Here is a 23,383-nt window from a genome sequence, read left to right as displayed (position 1 = left end):
CTGTTGTGGACATTGCTGCTATTAAACATTCGGGTGCACATGCCCCTTCGGATCACTACATTTGCTTCTTTAGGGTAAATACCCAGTAGTGCGATTGCTGGGTCATAGGATAGCTCTATTTTCAACTTTTTGAGGGACCTCCATGCTGTTTTCCAGAGTGGTTGCACCAGCTTGCATTCCCACCAACAGTGTAGGAGGGTTCCCCTTTCTCTACATCCTTGCCAGCATCTGTCATTCTCTGACTTGTTAAATTGAGCCATTCTGACTGGTGTGAGGTGGTATCTCATTGTGGTTTTGATTTGTATTTTCCTCATGCCAAGTGATGTGGAGCACTTTTTCATGTGTCTCTTGGCCATCTGGATGTCTTCTTTACAGAAATGTCTGTTCATGTCCTCTGCCCATTTCTTGATTGGATTATTTGTTCTTTGGGTGTTGAGTTTGATAAGTTCTTTATAGATTTTGGATGCTATATCTGATATGTTGTTTGCAAATACCTTCTCCTATTCTGTCAGTTGTCTTTTGCCTTTGTTAACTGTTTCCTTTGCTGTGCAAAAGCTTTTGATCTTGGTGAAGTCCCAATAGTTCATTTTTGCCCTTGCTTCCCTTGCCTTTGGCGATGTTCCTAGGAAGACGTTGCTGCGGCTGAGGTCAAAGAGGTTGTTGATTTTGATGGATTCCTTTTTCACAATGAGGTCCTTCATCCATTTTGAGTCTGTTTTCATGTGTGGTGTAAGGAAATGATCCAGTTTCACTTTTCTGCATGTGGCTGTCCAGTTTTCCCAACACCATTTGTTGAAGAGACTCTCTTTTTTCCATTGGACATCCTTTCCTGCTTTGTCGAAGATTAGTTGACCATAGAGTTGAGGGTCTACTTCTGGGCTTTCTGTTCTGTTCCATTGATCTATGTGTCTGTTTTTGTGCCAGTACCATACTGTCTTGATGATGACAGCTTTGTAATAGAGCTTGAAGTCTGGAATTGTGATGCCACCAACTTCGGCTTTCTTTTTCAGCATTCCTCTGGCTATTTGAGGTCTTTTCTGGTTCCATATAAATTTTAGGATTATTTTTTCCATTTCTTTGGGAAAAAAAGGATGGTATTTTGATAGGAATTGCATTAAACGTGTAGATTGCCTTAGGTAGCATAGACATTTTCACAATATTTGTTCTTCCAATCCATGAGCATGGAACATTTTTCTATTTCTTTGTGTCTTCCTCAGTTTCTTTCATGAGTACTTTATAGTTTTCTGAGTACAGATTCTTTGCCTCTTTGGTTAGATTTATTCCTAGGTATATTATGGTTTTGGGTGCAACTGTAAATGGGATTGACTCCTTAATTTCTCTTCCTTCTGTCTTCTTGTTGGTGTATAGAAATGCAGCTGACTTCTGTGCATTGATTTTATACTCTGACACTTTACTGAATTCCCCTTCAAGTTCTAGCAGATTTGGAGTAGAGTCTTTTGGGTTTTCTACATATAGTATCATATCATCTGCAAAGAGTGATGGTTTGACTTCTTCTTTGCTGATTTGGATTTTTTTGTTGTCTGATTGCTGAGGCTAGGACTTCTAGTACTGTGTTGAATAGCAGTGGTGATAACGGACATCCCTGCCATGTTCCTGACCTCAGAGGAAAAGCTCTCAGTTTTTCTCCATTAAGAATGATATTCACTGTGGGTTTTCATAGATAGCTTTGATGATATTGAGGTATGTATCCTTTCTCCCTACACTGTGAAGAGTTTTGATCAAGAAAGGATGCTGTACTTTGTCAAAAGCTTTTTCAGCATCTATTGAGAGTATCATGTGGCTCTTGTTCTTTCTTTTATTAGTGTATTGTATCACATTGATTGATTTGCAGATGTTGAACCAACCTTGCCACCCTGGAATAAATCCCACTTGGTTGTGGTGAATAATCCTTTTAATGTACTGTTGGATCCTATTGGCTAGTATTTTGGTGAGAATTTTTGCATCTGTGTTCATCAAGGATTTTGGTCTGTAATTCTCTTTTTTGATGGGATCTTTGTCTGGTTTTGGGATCAAGGTAATGCTAGCCTCATAAAATGAGTTTGGAAGTTTTCCTTCCATTTCTATTTTTTGGAGCAGTTTCAGGAGAATAGGAATTAATTCTTTAAATGTTTGGTAGAATTCCCCTGGGAAGACGTCTGGCGCTGGGCTCTTGTTTGTTGGGAGATTTTTGATAACTGCTTCAGTCTTCTTACTGGTTAGGTCTGTTCAGGTTTTCTATTTCTTCCTGGTTCAGTTGTGATAGTTTTTATGTCTCTAGGAATCCATCCATTTCTTCCAGATTGTCAAATTTGCTGGTGTATAGTTGCTCATAATATGTTCTTATAATTGTTTGTATTTCTTTGGTGTTGGTTGTGATCTTTCCTCTTTCATTCATGACTTTATTTATTTGGGTCCTTTCTCTTTTCTTTTTGATAAGTCTTTCCAGGGGTTTATCAGTATTATTAATTCTTTCAAAGAACCAGCTCCTAGTTTCATTAAATGTTCTACTGGGTTTTTTTGGTTTCTATTTCATTGATTTCTGCTCTGATCTTTATTATTTCTCTTCTCCTGCTGGGTTTAGGCTTTCTTTGTTGTTCTTTCTCCAGCTCCTTTAGGTTTAGGGTTAGGTTGTATACAAAAATGTTAACTTTTTTTTTTAAAGATTTTATTTAATTATTTGACAGAGAGATCACAAGCAGATGGAGAGGCAGGCAGAGAGGGAGATAGAGGGAAGCAGGTTCCCTGCTGAGCAGAGAGCCCGATGCAGGACTCGATCCCAGGACCCCGAGATCATGACCTGAGCCGAAAGCAGCGGCTTAACCCACTGAGCCACCCAGGCGCCCCACAAAAATGTTATCTTAATGTTTAGTTTCATGACCGAAATTGAAATCTTTTTCATATATCAATCGATTATGTATGCTCCTTCTTTTTTGAATTATCTGTTTATCTTCCTCATCCATTTTTACCCTTCTTTTTTAATTTTTTTGTAAGCTATCCTCAGACAGTATTCTGACATCTGTGCCCTGTTTTGGGAATTCATATTTCCTGTTTCCTATTTCTGGTTTTCATTGGGATCTCTTTTCATAGTTTTGTTCATAAAGTAAATATTCAGAGATAGTCCCATAGTCTAGTTGAGGTTGTGCTTGATTTCAGTTCAAACAGTATTGATTCCATTTTACTGTTTGAACCTCTTTATTATAAGCTAAAACAAGTTTTTTTTTTTTTAACTTAAACTAGTCTTAAGGCAATACATTATTTAAATTGCCCTATTTAAAAGTACTACAGTAACTTTTAAGTTGCACATGCAGTTGGAATTTTAATTATGTAGTAGAATTACATAGAATTTTGGAGCTGGAAGAAATTTAGAGGCTGTCTAGGCCAAGGATTGCAGGCGTTTTCCCTGAGAGATTCAGTGTGCTGTGTTAGGCCTACAGAATTTTGTTGAACAGCAAAAGTGGTTTTGTTTTGTTCTTAATATGAATTTGAATGCCTATGTGTATACTCTTTCCAATTTGCCACAGTAACCATCTCCCTAAATTTTCTCATACTTGACAACTTCACACATTATTATCTGCTTGGTCTTTAAAAGTGTTTGAGTTTTTGATCCTAATAACTTCATCCTCTTGATTTATAAATAGTGAAACTCAAACTCTGATAAAGTAAGCATTTTTTAAAATAAGCAAACTAATGAATATTTTTAATAATAATAAATTTTTACACTTACAGCATATAGGTTACATGAATTTGTTTCTCATAACAGCCACTTGAGATTTATTTTTCATATTATACTGCTGATAAACTAAAGGTCAGAGAGTTTAAGTGGATTTTACTATGGTTGCTTAATAAATTAATAGAAACAGTACTGGGTTAGATAATATTTTATCAGTGTTAGTTTATTGATTTGATAATACTTATATAGGAGAAATTTTTTTTTTGAGGGGTTTTTTGGTTGTTGTTTTTGTTGTTTTTTTTTTTAACAGATTTTACTTTTACTTTTTTGATAGAGAGAGTATATGCACATGTGGAGTGGGAGGAGGGGCAGAGGCAGAGGGAGATAGAGAATCTCAGATTCCACGCCAGGTGTGGTGCCCAGCCTGGGGCTTGAACTCATGCCCCTGAGATCACGACCTGAGCTGAAACCAAGAGTCAGACACTCAACCAACTGAGGCACTGAGCCACCCAGATGCCCCTGTTTTGTTTTTTCTTTTAGGAAATACACACTAAAGTATTTAGGGGTGAAAAGGTATTAATCTGCAATTTATTCTCAGCTGGTTCAGAAAAATATAGAGAGGGAAGGAGATAGGAAATATATGTGCTAAAAAGTTAACATTTGAGTGAGCTGGGTGAAGAGTATATGAAAATTTTTTGTACTTGTTTTTGTAACTTTTCTGTAAGTCTGCAATTATTTTAAAATAAAAAAATACAGACAATTCCTGAACATAGGTACTTTGCAATAAGCACATTCATGTTATTTTCCCATCTTTTGGTGATATGGATTAGCATTTCTCTAATTTTCAGTTTAAAGAATTAAATAATTTTTCAGAGACGATGGACTCTGAAAAACAATTTGAGGGGTTTGAAGTGGCGGGGGGGGTGGGAGGTTGGGGTACCAGGTGGTGGGTATTATAGAGGGCACGGCTTGCATGGAGCACTGGGTGTGGTGAAAAAATAATGAATACTGTTTTTCTGAAAATAAATAAATTGGAAAAAAAAAGAAAAAAAAAGTCTTATGTAATTTGTATGGTAGTTTTTAATTTTTTTTATTTATTTTTTTAAAAAGATATTTATTTATTTATTTATTTGACAGAGATCACAAATAGGCAGAGAGGCAGGCAGAGAGAGAGAGGGGGGGGGAAGCAGGCTCCCTGCTGAGCAGAGAGCCCGATGCGGGGCTCGATCCCAGGACCCTGAGACCATGACCTGAGCCGAAAGCAGAGGCTTTAACCCACTGAGCCACCCTGATGCCCCTGTATGGTAGTTTTTAAAAACTAAAAGCATAATACAAAACTTACTGTTCATTAACTTCATAAGAATATATAGGTTAACAAGGTAATATTCTTTAGGAAAATTTTTACATAACTTTTCCCTTTGTATTCTGCAGCCTAAATCTGTCATTGTTGGGCTAATTAAAGAAATGATTGCCAAGTTTCAAGAGGAACTTCCCCTGTATTCTCTACCATCATCTGATGAGGCACGGCAGGTAGACTTGCTAGCCTATATTGCAAAAATCACTGAAGGTTTGTATTTTTGTTAATGAGAAAGTTATGAATTTACAATTTCTCACTAATATCCTTTACTCTCTGCTACTGGATTTCTGTAAATAAATATATTCATGTATCTTACCTATCTCTGTTGAATAAAAAATTCCTGTACATCTATTATAGGGTGTTACCCTACAGTTCCAATAATTATAGTTTCTTAAAATGTAAATGATTGCTCTTACACTGACAGATAAAATAATTCTGTGTTTTATTCAAAATCACTTGATACGACAATCCCAAACCTTTTTCATTATTATATTTTTGTGGCTTTTTGCCTCATTCAATAAATAGATTGGATCAGAAAATTTATGATTCTCAATGTTTCTCATTGAGGATAAAGCAAAATATCCATGCTTATAAAATTCAGTGAGGCGTTAAACATTTTTGCATTATAGACAAGAGCAGTAAGAATCAGAATGTCATTTAGAATGATGGAAATTCTATTTTTCAGTCTTGTATAATGTTTTGAATGTTTAGAAAGGTATTTTCTTTTTAAAGGGGTAGTCTCTGTTTATTAGAATATTTACTGAGATTTCTATCTGTCTTGCATTTCACTTGTTCAGATATCTTCGAGTGCTTCTTACGGGCTAACACCATGTTTTCTGTCCAAGTGACTAAAAGTTGGTATATTGTTTTAAGACCCTAAAAAAGATTTTTGATACTATTTCAAGAATTTCATGATAATCCACTTTTATTTCTAGGTGTCTCAGACATAGATTCAAAGAACTGGGTAAATCATGAGCATAAAACAGTCAATAAAATTACCGTGGTTGGAGGTGGAGAGCTGGGTATTGCCTGCACATTAGCAATCTCAGCAAAGGTATGTAAGCATGGTGATTATAAATCCATCTGTCATATTGCTATACTTTTAGGCAGTTTATGCTTAACACACAGGAAATAATGGCTTCATTTTGTCATGTGGAAAATCCTCATTTTGCCTTAAAATATATTTAGTAAGTTGGCAAAAAAAAAAAGTTGAAAGCTCTCATCAGGGATATTGCTTCTTAATTAGTACTTAGTCATGGAATAGGCTTTTAAAAAGTGATTTGAACAATGGGCTCATCATCCTATTCCAAGGGAAACCTCAACATGACATTCATCTGACTTAGTCACCAATTCCTTTGTGTTTTCTGAGTCATGCTCCTTTAATTAAGCTCTTATTTAATATAATACTTAATTTTAGCTCTTTCTAAAATTAACATTTTTTTCTTAAAAATTGCCTTTTCTTGTGTAATTACTCCACTTTCTCTTACGATCATAGTTTCTAAATTTGAGATTGTATACTAGTTTGAAATTTGTTTATTTTTCCATCAGTCCTTTTTACTGGATCTTTTGTATGTAAATTATTTTGAGAAAGGCTTAAATTCCCTTTCAGACAGGTTCAAAAGCCCTTCCAAGGTCTTGGTATCAGGATAACAGCATGTCTGTGTCTTTTCAGGGATACAGTCCAGAGTGGAATAGCTGTCCCTTTCTGTTTATTTGGTAGCTGGTGTTTTGTTTTTTCTTTCTATTAAAATTTGATTGTCAGGCACCTGGGTGTCTCAGTCAGTTAAGTGTCTCAGTCTCAGTCAGTTAAGTGTCTGCCTTCAGGCTCAGGTCATGATCCAGGAGTCCTGTGATCAAGCCCCACATCGGACCCCCTGCTTAGTGGGGAGTCTACTTCTCCCTCTGCCCCTCACTGTGCTTATGCTCTCTCTCTCTCTCAAATAAATAAATAAAGTCTTTCAAAAATTTTGATTGTTTGTCATCTAGATTCTTCCCTTTTTATTTCAGACTCATGTGTGTCTTAGAGATAAATTGTACTTTAATAAATAATTAAATTGTATACAGGGAGCTAGAAAATTTTAAATGCTGGCTGCGCAGAACAATATAGATTAACTTTTTTTTTTTTAACGGATTTTATTCATTTATTTGACAGATCACAAGTAGGCAGAGAGGCAGACAGAGAGAGAGGAAGGGAAGCAGGCTCCCCACTGAGCAGAGAGCCCGATGCGGGGCTCGATCCCAGGACCCCGAGATCATGACCCAAGCCGAAGACAGAGGCCTAACCCACTGAGCCACCAAGGCGCCCCTAGTCTAACTTTTTAAAAAGATTTTATTTCGGGACGCCTGGGTGGCGCTGTTGGTTGGACAACTGCCTTCGGCTCAGGGCGTGATCCTGGAGTCCCGGGATCGAGTCCCACATCAGGCTCCCAGCTCCATGGGGAGTCTGCTTCGCTCTCTGACCTTCTCCTCGCTCATGCTCTCTCTCACTGTCTCTCTCAAATAAATAAATAAAAATCTTAAAAAAAAAAAAAAAAAAGATTTTATTTCATGAGAGAGAGAGAGGGCCTGAATGAGAGAATGAGAGAGAGCAGGAGCAGGGGGAGGAGCAGAGGGGAAAGCAGACTCCCCTCAGAACATGGAAGCCCGATGCAGGGCTCGATCCCAGAACCCGGGGATCATGACCTGATCCTAAGGCAGAGGCTTAACCGACTGAGCCACCCAGGCACCCCAACATACGCTAACTTTTGACTTCGTTTCCTTTCCTCCACTCTCCATGTAAATATATTAGTTCCACTTAATTGGAGTTTGAACTGTTTTCAGTTCCTTTGTTACTAAACAGAATGCCTCTATAAACATTGCTTTAAAAGTTGCTTATTTTCTCCTCTGAATTTTCTTTTAGTTGTACATAATCTCAAAAACGGTACTAATGTGTGTGGGGATGCCTGGGTGGCTCTGTCAGTTGAACATCTGCCTTCGGCTCAGGTTATAATCTCAGGGTCCTGGGATAGAGCCCCACATCAGGCTCCCTGCTCTAGGTGGAACCTGCTTCTCCCTCTCCCTCTGCCTGCCACTCCCTCTGCTTGTGCTCTCTCTTTCTCTAATAAATAAAGAAAATCTTTTTTTTTTAATATTTTATTTATTGGGGCGCCTATGTGGCTCCTTGGGTTAAAGCCTCTGCCTTTGGCTCGGGTCATGATCCCACGGTCCTGAGATCGAGCCCCGCATTGGGCTCTCTGCTTAGCGGGGAGCCTGCTTCCCTTCCCCTCTCTCTGCCTGCCTCTCTGTCTACTTGCAATCTCTGTCAAATAAATAAATAAAATCTTTTTTAAAAAATGATTTTATTTATTTATTTATTTGACCAAGAGCGAGAGAGAGATCACAAGTAGGCCGAGAGGCAGGCAGAGAGAAAGGGGGAAGCAGGCTCCCTGCTAAGCAGACAGCTCGATGTGGGGCTTGATCCCAGGCCCCTGAGACCATGACCTGAGCCAAAGGCAGAGTCTTAACCCACTGGGCCATCCAGGTGCCCCAATAAAGAAAATCTTTAAAAACAAAACAGGGCGCCTGGGTAGCTCAGTCGTTAAGCATCTGCCTTCAGCTCAGGTCATGGGGATCAAGCCCCACATTGGACTCCTTGCTCAGCAGAAAGCCTGTTTCTCCCTCTCCTATTCCCTTTGTTGTGTTTCCTCTCTTACTGTGTCTCTCTCTGCCAAATAAATAAATAAAACCTTAAAACACACACACACACACACACACACACACACACACTAAAAAACAGCACTGGCCAATCAGAGGGCATGAATGGTCTTTATAGTACTTATTACATATTTCTAGATAGTGCTTCAGGAAATCAGAACTAATCCGTGCTGCTAATAATAGTATGATCATCAGTCTGATTTTTTATATCCCTAACAGTACTGAGTTTTATCAATTTTGTTGGGTTTTGGTTAAGTACCAGAAGGTCCCTTAAAGTCATGTTTCTTTAACTGTTGGAAGAGTCTCACTATCAGTATTCTTTTGTCTGTAAACATTCTAAATGGAAATTTTTCCATGTGTCTTGTGAACATTGATATTTTGATGCAAGATACAACCTATCAAGTATTATGATACAGTAGTAGTCATAATGGTGTCCATAGTAGTGGTGCAGGTAGCAGTAGGAACTAACCTTTGCTGAATGCTTACTAGGTGCTAGGCACTCAGTGAAACACTTACTAATTTTAACTAAACTTTACCTAACCCTGTATGTTAGGTACTGTCATTACTGGCATTTTACAAAGGAAGAAATCAGGGCAGAGGGAAGTTATGCAACTCGCCTAAAGTCACACTGTTAATAAATGGAGGAAGGATTTGAAGTGAGGCAGCCTGTTTACAGAGCCTGTATTCTAGATCTTTACTGCTCAGTGTGTGGCTTTTAGACCGGAAGCACAAGCAATATCTGAGATCTTATTAGAATTGCGTTATCTAAGGCCCCACCCCAGACCTATGGAAGCAAACCTGCGTTTTAACACAACCCCTGGTGTTCCATGTGCTGTCCTGATCTATTAAGTGGTGATCACTTAAACCTTGGGAGGTTCTGCTCTAAACTGTTATATTATACTTCCACATTATTGCTGTTGTCCTTACAGACAGACATTTCTAGTCTTTTTAATTTCTTTATATGCATCCCGTTACACATTTACTAATAAACTTGTAGATAATTTCTATAAGTGAGATAAGTGGATTAAAGGAATTACTGTGTTTTGAAATTCTGATAGAACTTGTCAAATTATCCCCCATATCAATTGTACGAGTTCATTGTCATACCCACAGTGTGTAAGGATTCCCATTTTCCCACACTACTGCTGTTTAACTTTTGGATCTGTGTGTGTCTCATAAATAAAAATGGTAACTCATCGTTTTCTTTGCATTTTTCTTTGGAGCATAGTTGACAATAATAAAATTAATAGGTAAAATTGCCAGCTCTGGGTCACATATTAATCCTCATAACCCCATGAAGTAAGGCCAAGTTCAGTAACTTGCCCAGCATCACAGAGCTAATAAATAGTGTAGCTGGGTTGTTTTCTTTTGTACTTTCTACCTGATGGTCTGGTAGACCTCTGGGTACTCTTGTCTCTGCACTCTAATATAGGAAAGATCCTCACACTGCTTAGCACTTTAGAAAAAGACCTTCCACAAAGGTAATTTGACTCGGAGGAGTTTCTGTGCCGTTATTTACTGTTAGCCTACCGGGGCGCTCGGAGCCATCTACAGGCATGCGGAGTGTTTTCCATGAGATCTCTGAGGAGGGTTCTCCACGATAATAGCATTTTATTTTAGATTTATGGCTACTATCCTTATTTTTTTTTTTTAAGGATTTATTTAGAGAGAGAGCATGAGCGAGAGAGAGAGCAGTAGAAGAGAGAACAGGAGCGAGAGAGAGAAAGAGCATAAACAGGGGGAGGCACAGGAACAGAGGAGGAGGGAGAAGCAGGCTCTCTCCCAGGACCCTGGGATCATGACCTGGGCCGAAGACAGATGCCACTCAGGTGCCCCATAATCCTTTTTTTAAAAGAGAAACTTGGCATTGGTATTGACAATGAGGCACTAAAACAGAGCAAAAATTACTCTTAAGTACTTTCAGAATGACGTTATGACATATATACAGAATGACATATATGACATTCATATAATGAAATTATGACATTAAATTGAAAACATAAGCTCAAGAACTACAGCAAGTGTATTGAGTCCACCAACTCATCCTTTTTTTTTTTTTTATTTGACAGAGAGAGATCACAAGTAGGCAGAGAGAGAGAGAGGAGGAAGCAGGCTCCCTGCTGAGCAGAGAGCCCGATGTGGGACTCGATCCCAGGACCCTGAGATCATGACCCGAGCCAAAGGCAGCGGCCTAACCCACTGAGCCACCCAGGCGCCCCCACCAACTCATCCTTATTACTCATTGTCCCATCAAAGGAAATCTGCAGTCTGCGACTTCTGAATTAAGTCCTGCTAGGTCCCAATTTTCAGTCAAGTGTAAAGGATCACATTGCTCAAATTCATGGTAGTTTCTTGCTTGCATGTCCTTTTATTGCTGTTGTGTTACTTTTCCTCCATAAGTCCTGTGCATTTTCTTTTAGCTTCACTTCTGAATAAATTTAAACCGAGAACTGGCTGTGTTTGCATAATGCTGTCTATTCTTCTTCTTCTTGTACTGTACAGGGCATTGCAGACAGACTGGTCCTCTTGGACCTCTCAGGAGAGACAAAAGGAGGGGTGATGGACCTTGACATCTTTAGCCTGCCTAATGTGGAGATCAGCAAAGGTCTGGTTATTCTGCTTAAAAGATGTTTGCCTCATTTGTTCTTGTATTTGAGTCCTAGAATTTATTTTTAATGCACTTTTCTTTTAGAACAGTTTTAAGTTCACAGCAACATTGAGCAGATTTCCCATATATATCCCTTATCATTGCACGTGGACAGTCTCCCCCATTGTCAACATTCCCCACCAGAGTGGCACAGTTATAACACATCACTGTTATCCAAAATCCATATTTTACATTACGGTTTACTCTTGGTGTTGTACACCCTGTGGGTGTGGACAAATCTGTAATGACATGTATTTACCATTATAGTATCTTTCATTACACCAAAAATCCTCTGTGCTTTTCCTTGAGTCATAGAATTTTAATGTTAGAAAGTACATTAAAGATCACCTAGTCCAAGTTCCGCATTTTACATATTGGGAAATTAGATTAAAATAAATTAAGTGACTTAACCCAAGGTGATACAGAGATTGTAATCGATTACATTGACAAGAGTCAGATGAGCTGATTGGTCAGAAGGATTTAGTCTGTCTTTGACTTATACTGAATATAAATTTGTTTTCTTTGATTGCTTTCATTCCCATAATATATTGGTTAAGAGCACTGGTTTTAGAGTTAGATAGGGGGTTGCATCCCAGCTCTGCCACGTTATAGCTCCGCATTTGTCGGGTTATATAACCTCTCAACGTTTAGGGGCACCTGGGTGGCTCAGTCGGTTAAGCGGTTGCCTTCAGCTCAGGGTCATGATCCCAGGGTCCTGGGATTGAGTCCTGCATCTGGCTCCTTGCTCAGCGGGAGGCCTGCTTCTCCCTCTGCCTGCTCTTCCTGCTGCTCCCCCTGCCTGTGTTCTCTCTCTCTCTGACAAATAAATAAAATCTTAAAAAAAAACTCTCAAAATTTAGTTTTATCATTTATAAAGTGGGAATAATACCTACCTCTTGGTATATGGCAGAGTGTTAAGATTTTTTACAAAAAATGCCTATCTCTTTCACTAGAAGTTTATTGTTAAGATAAGTTTTAATAAGAACAAAAGGATTTCTTATCAGTAATAAATAAAATTTTTAATGTTGGGAAAGTAGTTCTTTATCTCATCTTTTTTTTTTTTTTAAGATTTTATTTATTTATTTGACAGAGAGAGAGATTGCAAGTAGGCAGAGAGGCAGGCAGAGAGAGAGGGGAGGAAGCAGGCTCCCTGCGGAGCAGAGTGCCTGATGTGGGGCTCGATCCCAGGACCCTGGGACCATGACCTGAGCTGAAGGCAGAGGCTTTAACCCACTGAACCACCCAGGCACCCTTATCTCATCTTTTTAATTTAAAAATGTCCATGTATTTTTATAATGTACATAATGTATTAGCATGGACATAAATATAAGTTGATACCATATTTGGGGATGTGGGCTTGAAAATATTTTATTACTAGAGATGCATGATCAAAAAAATTAGAAGACCAGGTTATAGCTGAAGTCAGGTTGTAATATGTTATAGTTGTTTGGCTTTCCTTACTTAGGTCCCCTGTATTCCTCGACCATATTTTCCCCGAAAAATTAAAATGGTGACACAAACCTAAATGTACTAAGAACAACAGTGGGTGAGAAAAATTGGTTATACCTGCAGGTTGTAAAAATTAGGTATAATAGTTTAAGTAAGCCTCTGGATCCCTGTAGGATACAACAAGTTCATTTTTGTTGTCTGGAAAGAATACAGTATTTGCTTTAATGATCCTTTTGTAGGCCTCATACAGAGGATCCTTTAGAGAGCTGGATATTCTCTTGTGCCTATCATTTCCAAGTACTGAAATTCTTAAGGGACCTTTTAACTCTTCCAAATCACTTTAGGAGACTTTAGTATATGGACCCTAGAGGCTGTGAGGCCTTTTAGGATCTGAAGAAATTTCTGCCTGTGTAACTCATTAACCATCAATAACTATTGTTTCATATAATTGAAAGAATAGAACCCTTGGAGTAGACTATAGTGTGTGGTGCTTGCCACTGCGTAGGGAATGTTGAGTGAGTCCACACCGTCTTGGGGCAACTTTCATGTCCCACTTGTTAATTTGGTTATTATGTTCCTGCTAACACAGAATTTAATTACTACTACATGAACAATTTTAAATGTAATGTTAACAAGTTTCTCATAAGTATATTCCATAATACGGAGACGTGCATTAGTAATTTTGGGAAATTAGGATCAATGGTTTCAGAAATTTGAGTAATACTCCATCATGACAGGCATTGATGATTGTGACTAACCATCCTAGAGTTATGCTTTGGCTCCACTTGGACTTTTTCAAAATAGTTATTGAAACATTTGGGGGGGGGGGTTGGGAGATGCCTGGGTGGCTCAGTTAAGCCTCTGCCTTTGGCTCAGGTCATGCTCCCAGGGTCCTGGGATGGAGCTCCACATTGGCTCCCTGCTCAGCAGGGAGTCTGCTTCTCTCTCTGCCTCTCCTCCCTGCTTGTGTTCCTCCTCTCTCTCAAAAATAAATAAAACCTTAAAAACAAAAACATTTGGGGGAGGGTTATCCATATATATAGGTGAGCACGCGAATATACACATATGCCCACAGTTATGCTTGTGTAAGTATAGACTAAATCTGGAGAAATACAAAGGAATTATTAAGAATAGTTGCTTAAGGGGCACCTGGGTGGCTCAGTCAGTTAAGCATCTGCCTTCAGCTCAGGTCGTGATCCCAGGATCCTGGGATCAGGCTCTGGCTCAGTGTGGAGCCTACTTCTCCCTCTCCCTCTGCCTGCCATTCCCCCCGTTTGTGCTCTCTTTCTCTCTCTGTCAAAAAAATAAATAAAATCTTAAAAAAAAAAAAAAAAGGTAGTTGCTTCAGGAGTCAGACTGAAGAAACTGGTTTTACACTTGTTTTTTGAAGTTAATATTTTTATTCCTTTATTTTTATTTTGTGCTAAAATACACTTTTTTGTGCACTTGGGTGGCTCAGTCAGTTAAGTATCTGCCTTCGGCTCAGATCATGATCCCATGGTCATGCTGCTTGTGCCCTCTCTTTCTCTCTCTCTCTCCCTGTCAAATAAATAAATAAATAAAACCTTTAACCAAAAATAAATAAAATAAAATGAAATTAAAAAATACATGGACGGGACTGGAAGAGATTATGCTGAGTGAATTAAGTCAAGCAGAGAGAGTCAATTATCATATGGTTTCACTTATTTGTGGAGCATAACAAATAGCATGGAGGACAAGGGGAGTTAGAGAGGAGAAGGGAGTTGGGGGAAATTGGAAGGGGAGGTGAACCATGAGAGACTATGGATTCTGAAAAACAATCTGAGGGGCGGGGGGTGGGAGGTTGGGGGGACCAGGTGATGGGTATTGGAGAGGGCACGTATTGCATGGAGCACTGGGTGTGGTGCAAAAACAATGAATACTGTTAACACTGAATAGAAATAAAAAATTTAAAAAAAAAAGAGAGAGAGAATGGACTAGAGAACTGTCAGAGGAGAATAAGAAGGGGAAAGAATGTTCCCTGTAGAGGATAAAAACAGATTTTTGCTAATGGAAAAAAAAAAAAAACATATAACGTAAAACTTACCAATAGTGACATTTAGGGCATTCCCAGTGTTCTGCAACCATCACCACTACCTAGTTCTAGAACATTTTGTCCCCCTAAAAGGAAACCATGCACACAATAAGCAATCACTCCCCATTTCCCCTCTCCCCATGTCCTGGCAACCACTAATCTGCCCTGTGGACTTGCCTATTCTAGATATGTTGTATAAATGGAATCATATAATATGTGTCCTTTCATGTCTGGCTTCTTTCACTTAGCATCATGTTTTCAACATTTATCCATATTATAGCATGTATCAGTACATCATTCTTTTTATGGCTGAGTAATATTCCATATTCCACATTTTATTCATCAGTCGATGGACCTTTGGGGTGTATCTTTTTGCTATTGTGAATAGTGCTACTATGAACAGTCATGTACAAGTTTTTGTTTGAGAACTGTTTTTACTTCTTTTAGGTATATACTAAGAAGTAGAACTTCTGGCTTATATGGGAATTCTGTGTTGAAATTGTTGGTGAATTAATAGTGTGCTTTTGAATATCTTTTTTAACAGCATAGATAGATCTAAATAGCTCTACTTCTTTGAACAGCTTCATAATATTTTGTGATATGGATGTCTGTCTCCTGTTGGAAGACATTTAGGTTGTTTTGGGGTGTTTTTTTGTTTACAAATAATAGTGGAGAGAACGCTGTTATACAAAAATTTTCGTGTACTTCTCTAATTGGCAAGATAAGGTAGAATTACTGGGTCAAAAATAGGTGTTTTCAAAATTTATATGGTAAATTGTTCCCAAAAAAGTTGAACCAATTTTTACTCTCTAATAGTACATAAGTGTTCCTGTTTGCTCTCTCTTGGTTACTTTCATTCTTTTTTTTAATTACTTTTATTCTGTATTAAGCTTAGCTAATGGGATTATTGTCCTATGATATTTTGATCATGGTTATTATGTTTATTATGTTATCATGTTTACTGTTATGTTTATCTTTTGTCCCTAAATAACAACAATAGCACTTGACTTTTTTTTTTTTAAGATTTTTTTGATTTATTTGTCAGAGAGAGTGAGCACAGACAGAGAGGCAGGCAGAGGCAGAGGGAGAAGCAGGCTCCCTGCCGAACAAGGAGCCCGATGTGGGACTCGATCCCAGGATGCTGGGATCGTGACCTGAGCCGAAGGCAGCCGCTTAACCAACTGAGCCACCCAGGCGTCCCAGCACTTGACATTTTTCTAAGGAATCCGTAAAATATGCTAGGCACTTCACATATATTCATTCACTGTTCCTTTTCTTTTATAGATGGCTCAGAGAGGTTATGGTTTAGGATATGCAGTTAGTTAGAGGCTAAACTAGGATTTCAAACATAAGTTCATTACCAATTTTACATGATGCACTCTAGAAATAGTCTTTGCATATGCAGGCATAAATGTTTGTGTGGGGGGGTCTTCGCATATGTGTGCATGAAGAAAAAAGTTTTCAATAGTTGTGAATTTGAAAATAGCATATTGTTGACCTATGGAGCAGAGCAAAATATGCTCAATAGCCAGTGGTTCTTAAAACATGAGTTCTGGATTAATCGCTTATCTCAGAATCACCTTACAATTGCAGATGCCTGGGGTTCATCCTAGAGCTATGGATCCTGAATTTCTAGGGGTGGAGTCTGGGAATCTACATTTTAGATAAGTAGCTCAGGTGATTCTTATACCCATTAAAGGCAGTATTCTAAAAATTGTAAATAGTGACATAATTGCAGATTGTGGAATCAGCATAGGGGAGTATGACCAGCATTTTATAAAAATGAACTAGAATAATAGTGTATATCAGAATAGCATTAAGGGTATTTTCTGTAATGTTTTTGGTTTTGTTAATATACACATACATATATTTTGTGTCTTGGGTTGCAATAGAAAATGTATTTCATGGTATGCCCATCTCATGGCATGGGTTGTGATCAAAATTTTGAAATTGACTGTATTGAAGCTGAAAATCATTGACTTAAGCCCCCACCCCCCCTTTTTTTTTTTTAAGATTTTATTTATTTATTTGACAGAGAGAGATCACGAGTAGGCAGAGAAGCAGGCAGAGAGAGAGAGAGAGGAGGAAGCAGGCTCCCTGCTGAGCAGAGAGCCCGATGCGGGACTCGATCCCAGGACCCTGAGATCATGACCTGAGCCGAAGGCAGTGGCCTAACCCACTGAGCCACCCAGGCGCCCAGCCCCCCCTTTTTTTTAAACCTTCTTTCCCACTCTACACTTACCCCAGGTAAATACTCCTTCATTAGCCTCAACATGCCCTTCATACTTGAAACTCGAATCACCTTCTCTCTAGGAAGTCCTCCAGAGTAACCCTTTTGCCAAATCACTCATTACTCTTCATGATTCTAGTATTGGTATGTGAAATTTATGTTGGATCATTTTTTTTCTATTACTGGGACATTTTATCGATAGATAACCCTTTTATTCTTAAGATGATCCTCTCTAAGGGTGCCTGGGTGGCTCAGTGGGTTAAGCCTCTGCCTTTGACTCAGGTCATGATCTCAGGGTCCTGGTATCAAGCCCCGCATCCGGCTCTCTGCTCAGTGGGGAGCCTGCTTCCCCCTCTGCCTGACTCTGCCTACTTGTGATCTCTCTCTCCTTCTCTCTCTCAAATAAATAAAAACAAAATCTTAAAAAAAAAAAAGATGATCCTCTCTAAAGATAGAGATACAGCATAACGTACTCAGGTCATGGCCTTAGTTTGCCACAAATGGTGAATCTTAGAAAGTCTCAATGTTGTTTATACAGTTCCAAAACCCAGATCACTGTGGCAGTAACCATTAAAGGCACTCGTTTGAACTAAGCAGTGATTCCCTAACTTATCTTTTAATACGGGTGTTTTTGGTTAACATTTAAAAAAAAAGTCTACCTCTATTTGTCAGACAAAAATACCCCTTCTAGTCATTGACTGAAAAATGCCTAAAGCTACTGGGACATCATTCTTTGGTGGTATTCTCCCCCAACCAACATAGGAAGATTTTTAATAGCTATAATCTTAACACAATTTCTAAATTAAGGGTCATGATCATTTCTAGAATTTTGCACCACAGTGAAGAATAATTTGAAAGGAACATATTTTTATGTGATTTTTTTGTTATAGTTAGAACAGTTTAGCACTATACCAGAGAAATGAAAAACTTGAATTGTCTCCAGTATATTCAGACTGACTATAAGCAGCCACTGGTTTAGGGCCTATGGTGTTTGGAAACCAGTGGCTTGGCAAGAAGAATGTTGTTTTTCTGGGTTACCTGTATAGCTAGGATAGAGATATGAGGTTTGTATCCTGGGAGTCCGGATGGTGATTGACATCTCTGACCTAGGAGGAACCTTATCACTCTGCTAATAAGTAAGCGGTAACGTTAGAATTTGGATCAGGCAATCTAGGGCAAAGACAATATGTCATGCACTTTGGGTTCTTAGGGCCTCATATAATTAACCTGTAATATAATAGGAAACATAGTAGAGGTTTATTGAATTAATTATTATTGAATTGAACTTTTATTAGGATCATATCTTTACATAATCATGCTTAAAGCCCTTCCTAATTCTCTCTATAACTATAAAATCTCTTCCAACATATTAAATCACCAACTTCTTTTTTTCTTTTTACCAACTTCTTTTTTTAACTTGATTTTTTATTTCAGTATAATTAACATACAGTGTCTTATTAATTTCAGGTGTACAGTAGAGTGGTTCAACAATTCTGTTCATTTCTCAGTGCTCATCAACATAAGCTTACTCTTAGCCCTCTTCACCTGTTTCACCCATGCCCCTCCTCATCTCTCCTCTGACAGCCCTCTGTTCTCCATATTTAAGAGTCTGGTTTCTCGTTTGTCTATCTTCCCTTTTTTTGTTGTTGTTCATTTGTTTTGTTTCTTAAATTCCACATATGAGTGAAACTGTATGGTATGTGTCTTTCTCTGACTTACTTCACCTTGCATTATAACCTCTAGGTCCATCCATGTTGTTGCAAATGGCAAGATTTCATTCTTTTTATGGCTGAGTCATATTCCACTGTAGTAGGTAGGTAGGTAGATAGATAGATACCACATGTTCCTTATCCATATATTTATTGATGGACACTTGAGTTGCTTCCATATCTTGACTTTTCTAAGAAATGCTACAATAAATATGCGGTGAATAGATCTTTTTTAGTTAGTGTTTTCTTTTTCTTTGGGTAAATATCTAGTAGTGGAATTGATAGATCTCCACAGTGACTGCACCAGTTCACATTCCCAGCAACAGGTTTGGAACGAGGATTCCTTTTTCTCCACATTCTTGCCAGCACTTGTTATTTCTTGTCTTTTTTATTTTAACCATTCTGACAGGTGTAAAGTAATATCTTATTGTCATTTTAATCTGCATTTCCCTTGATGATTAGTGATGTTGAGCATCTTTTCATGTGTCTGTTGGCCATCTGTATGTCTTCTTTGGAAAAATATCTGTTCACATCCTCTGCCCATTTTTAATTGGATTGTTTGGGTTTTTTGGTGTTAAGTTGCATAAGTTCCTTATATATTTTGGAAAATAATGCTTTATCAAATATATCACTTACACATATCTTCTCCCATTCAGTAGCTTGCCTTTTTGCTCTGTTGATGGTTTTCTTTGCTGTTGCAAAACCTTCTTATTTTGGTGTAGTCTCAATAGCTTAATTTTGCTTTTGTTTCCCTTGCCAGAGATAACCTATCTAGAAAAATGTTTCCATGGCTAATGTCAAAGAAATTACTGTTTATTTATCTTCTATGAATGTTATGGCTTAATATCTTCACATTTAGGGCGCCTGGGTGGCTCAGTGGGTTAAGCCGCTGCCTTCGGCTCAGGTCATGATCCCAAGATCCTGGGGTCGAGTCCCACATCGGGCTCTCTGCTCAGCAGGGAGCCTGCTTCCTCCTCTCTCTCTCTGCCTGCCTCTCTGCCTGCTTGTGATCTCTTTCTGTCAAATAAATCAATAAAAAAATTAAAAAAAATATATCTTCGCATTTAGGTCTTTAATCCATTTCAAGTTTATTTTTGTGTATGATATAAGAAAAAGGTCCAGTTTCATTCTCTTACCTGTAGCTGTCCAGTTTTCCTAACACCATTTGTTGAAGAGACTGTCTTTTCCCCATCGTATATACCTGCCCCTTTTCATAGATTAATTGACCATAAAAGCATGGGTTTATTTCTAGACTGTTTTCTATCCATTGATCTGTGTGTCTACTTTTGTGTCAGTGCTTTACTGTTTTTATTACCACAGCTTTGTAGTACATCTTGAAATCTGGGATTGCGATACCTCCTAGCTTTGTTCTTCTTTTTCAAGATTGCTTTGGCTATTTGGGATCTTTTGTAAAATCATCAACTTCTAAGGGAAGACCTGAGAAGGAAGAGTCCAAGAAAAATATTCTGAGTGCCTACGAGGTGCAAAGAATCTAGTTGCCTTGAGACAGTATTTACCAAACCTAGTTGTGCATGAGAATCACATGGGGAATGGCATTCCTAAGCAGTATTTCCCTTTATGTATGTAACTAAATCTTCAGAACATGGGATAATCTGTCATTTTATTGCACTTCCCAAGTTATTCCTGAGTACCTGGAATAACTCAAGTTATTCCTGAGTACCCAGCCTAGCTTTTAGGAATTGTTGCAGGGGATTGATAGGAATGGAAGACTCTCTGCTTAGTCAGAGGCAGCTTGAAGTTAGATGGAAAGATACACATGCAAGATGTAAACAGTAATATGTGTATCTTTCCATCTAACTTCAAGCTGCTTCTGACTGTAATAACTGTAATTCATGATAAGAGATTAATGAGGCAATATATGATTAATTGCCAAGAGAATGGTATAGACAGTGAGCATTCTTGTTGGAGCTGAGTGGAGGGAGATGTGTCCCAGATCTACCAGGATAAGAGAGATTTGAATTACCACGGGGTGGGGTGGGGGAATGGAGCTATTGCTAAGTGACTATGGACAGATGAGTAAGACTGGAAATGGACAGATGAGTAAGACACAAACAATCCCTGCTGTCGCAGGGCTCATAACGTGCTGAATGTGGTAGACAGTTAAACAGATACCTATCTAATGTGGTGAGCGCAGTGAGAAACATTCCAGACAGAAAGAATTCAAGTAAAGCCCATATCGGGAAAGTGAGAGAAATATACTGGGTTAGAACAGGGACCAATTCAACTTGACCCAAAGGTTTATACAGGGGAGTATAAGAAATACTAGCTTCTAGGCTCAAAGGAAGAGAGTGAAAAGGTTTGGGAGCTTGGGAGATCTTACAGAGTAGGAAGCCTTTCTTGCACTTTTGAAATCATATCTGACAGCTGCTACCCTATTCATGGGGCAACCTTGAGGGCAAGGGCACTTGCAACATTCATAATAAAGAAAATTTAAAAGGGGGAAAAAATGAAATGATTCTGGCAAGATAGGTTGGGACCAAATTGTAAGGTCATGAATTGTTCACTGATGTTTGGTAATATGGACAAGTCACCTAATCTATCTAAATAGCATTTTCCTCATCTCTATGAAGGTTTTGGACTCTGTTTCTAATATAGCACAGTGCTTAACAGTACTCTGCAGCCAGGCTTGAATTCTGGCTCCATCGCTTACAAGCTCTGTGACTGAGCAAGTTACTTAACTTATCCGTGCCTCAGATTCCTCATCTGTAAAATGAGGGATGACGTGACCCCATAGTGTGCTGTAGATTAGATTAAATGAGCAACTGTACGGAAAGCTCTTAGAATAGTACTTGGCATATAGAAGTTGTCTCGAAGTGTTAACTGTATACCTTCCAGTTCTTGAGGTTTTGACTCGTTACCAAGTATCCAGTCTGAACACTAGAACACAGGAATTATTTAAGAAGACATGAAAAACCATAATTAAAATCCAGGACCTATGAGCTCCACAACTGTGTTAAAATACGAGCTAAATTTAGAAAGTGTATTTCCCAGAGGACACATTGCACAGGTGTTTCCTTCTGCAACTTGTTTAGAGAGATGGCCTTAGACGCTTCATTAAGAATATAAACCTGGAATCTGCTCATTATCTCTTTGGGATGCTAATATTACTTTATAAATGTTGACTGGACTGCCGCCATCTACTGTGTTGTTTTTCTGTTGTCTGTGCTGCTGGCAAAGTCTGGCCACTGTTTTGACATGCACTTATTCATAGAACACATTGTGTAATAGAGAGTAATAGAGTTGTAAAACAGTATATGTATGCTTCAGGATCAGAGGAGTGAACTCCAAAAAACAGCTTGTCTAAGTCATAGCAGTTGCTTACCTGTAGGTCACGTGGTAAGAAGAACCTAAAACCAAGGGTACTGGGCTTCAGGAAAAGTCTGTAAAAAATGAGCCAAGACATTTTATCTTGATTTAAAGATTTTCCAATCATTTTTTTTCCTTTTTGGAGCAGAATTTTTAGTAAGCAAAACAGATACAATCAGAGCTACTGTGCTGGGAGAGGTAAAAGTAAAGAGCGTGGAGCTGTGCCCACGAGGCTTCTTTCCGCTTATTCCCAGTCCTTCCACATGGCCGCTGAGTCACTTTCAAGAAACTCTAGGATTCCTAAACTTACAGTTTAAGAATCAGCGATGCAGTTGATTATAGGTTCATTTTGCCTATAGCATATTACTTACTCTTCCTAGGAAAGTTACATGTTACAGGAAAAAACAAAGTCTCTGGGTCCTGTGCTTTATTTTCTTTATCTTTATTGCTTTCTTTCTCCCCTGGGGATACACTCTACCTTTTAATCATCTTTCTGGAAGCAGATCTCAGCCCTTTGTATACTTCCTTGGATATAGGATTGATCTGGAGGCAAATATGCCTGAAAGCTCTCCCTTGTAGAAAAGAAAAAGAAAAACAAGAACAAAAACTTGATTAAAACCTAGACCTTAGCGTGCCTGCGTGGCTCAGTGGGTTAAAGACTCTGCCTTCAGCTCAGGTCATGGTCTCAAGGTCCTGGGATCAAACCCAGCATCAGGCTCTCTGCTCAGTGGGGAACCTGCTTCCTCCTCCCTCTCTGCCTGCTTCTCGGACTACTTGTAATCTCTGTCTATCAAATAAATAAATAAAATCTTTGAAAAAAAAAAAAAAAACTAGACCTCGAGCTCAGACTGTTTCTTTTTATTCATTAGATTTGTCTGCCTCTGCTCATTCCAAGGTGGTGATCTTCACAGTCAACTCTTTGGGTAGTTCTCAGTCCTACCTGGATGTGGTACAAAGCAATGTGGATATGTTCAGAGCCCTTGTCCCAGCTCTGGGACACTATAGTCAACATGGTGTCCTGCTCGTCGCATCTCAACCAGGTAAAAGGTTTTGTTTTAAATTCATCTGGCAGCCCAATGCATCAACAGAATTGCCATTTACTGATGAAGGTCCTAAAACTAGATTATAAAGGAACAGCTAGGCTATCCAAATTGCTTTTATACTGAACAATGCAGTATTTCCATCTCCTGTCAAGCAGCCACTTCTTACTGACTGGCATGAACTAGAAGGTTACAACTTAAAATTTTT

At 38.6% G+C, this 23,383-nt stretch overlaps 1 protein-coding gene across 2 annotated transcripts in view; it reads left to right on the top strand.

Moving 5' to 3' along the window:
- Positions 1–23,383, top strand: part of UEVLD (UEV and lactate/malate dehyrogenase domains) — a 57,683-nt gene that overhangs the window by 17,730 nt on the left and 16,570 nt on the right. Inside the window, exons 5-8 of one of the 2 annotated variants that reach the window (XM_044258929.1) lie at positions 5,102–5,237; positions 5,963–6,081; positions 11,223–11,325; positions 23,005–23,175. In XM_044258929.1, coding sequence (XP_044114864.1) covers positions 5,102–5,237; positions 5,963–6,081; positions 11,223–11,325; positions 23,005–23,175 — 529 coding nt within the window. Of the gene's footprint in view, positions 1–5,101; positions 5,238–5,962; positions 6,082–11,222; positions 11,326–23,004; positions 23,176–23,383 lie in introns of those variants that run through there. The other variant, XM_044258930.1, reaches the window with a different exon arrangement.

Source organism: Neovison vison, chromosome 7 (assembly GCF_020171115.1).
Source record: "Neovison vison isolate M4711 chromosome 7, ASM_NN_V1, whole genome shotgun sequence".
NCBI lineage: Eukaryota > Metazoa > Chordata > Mammalia > Carnivora > Mustelidae > Neogale > Neogale vison.
This window is presented reverse-complemented; position numbering and strand designations above follow the sequence as displayed.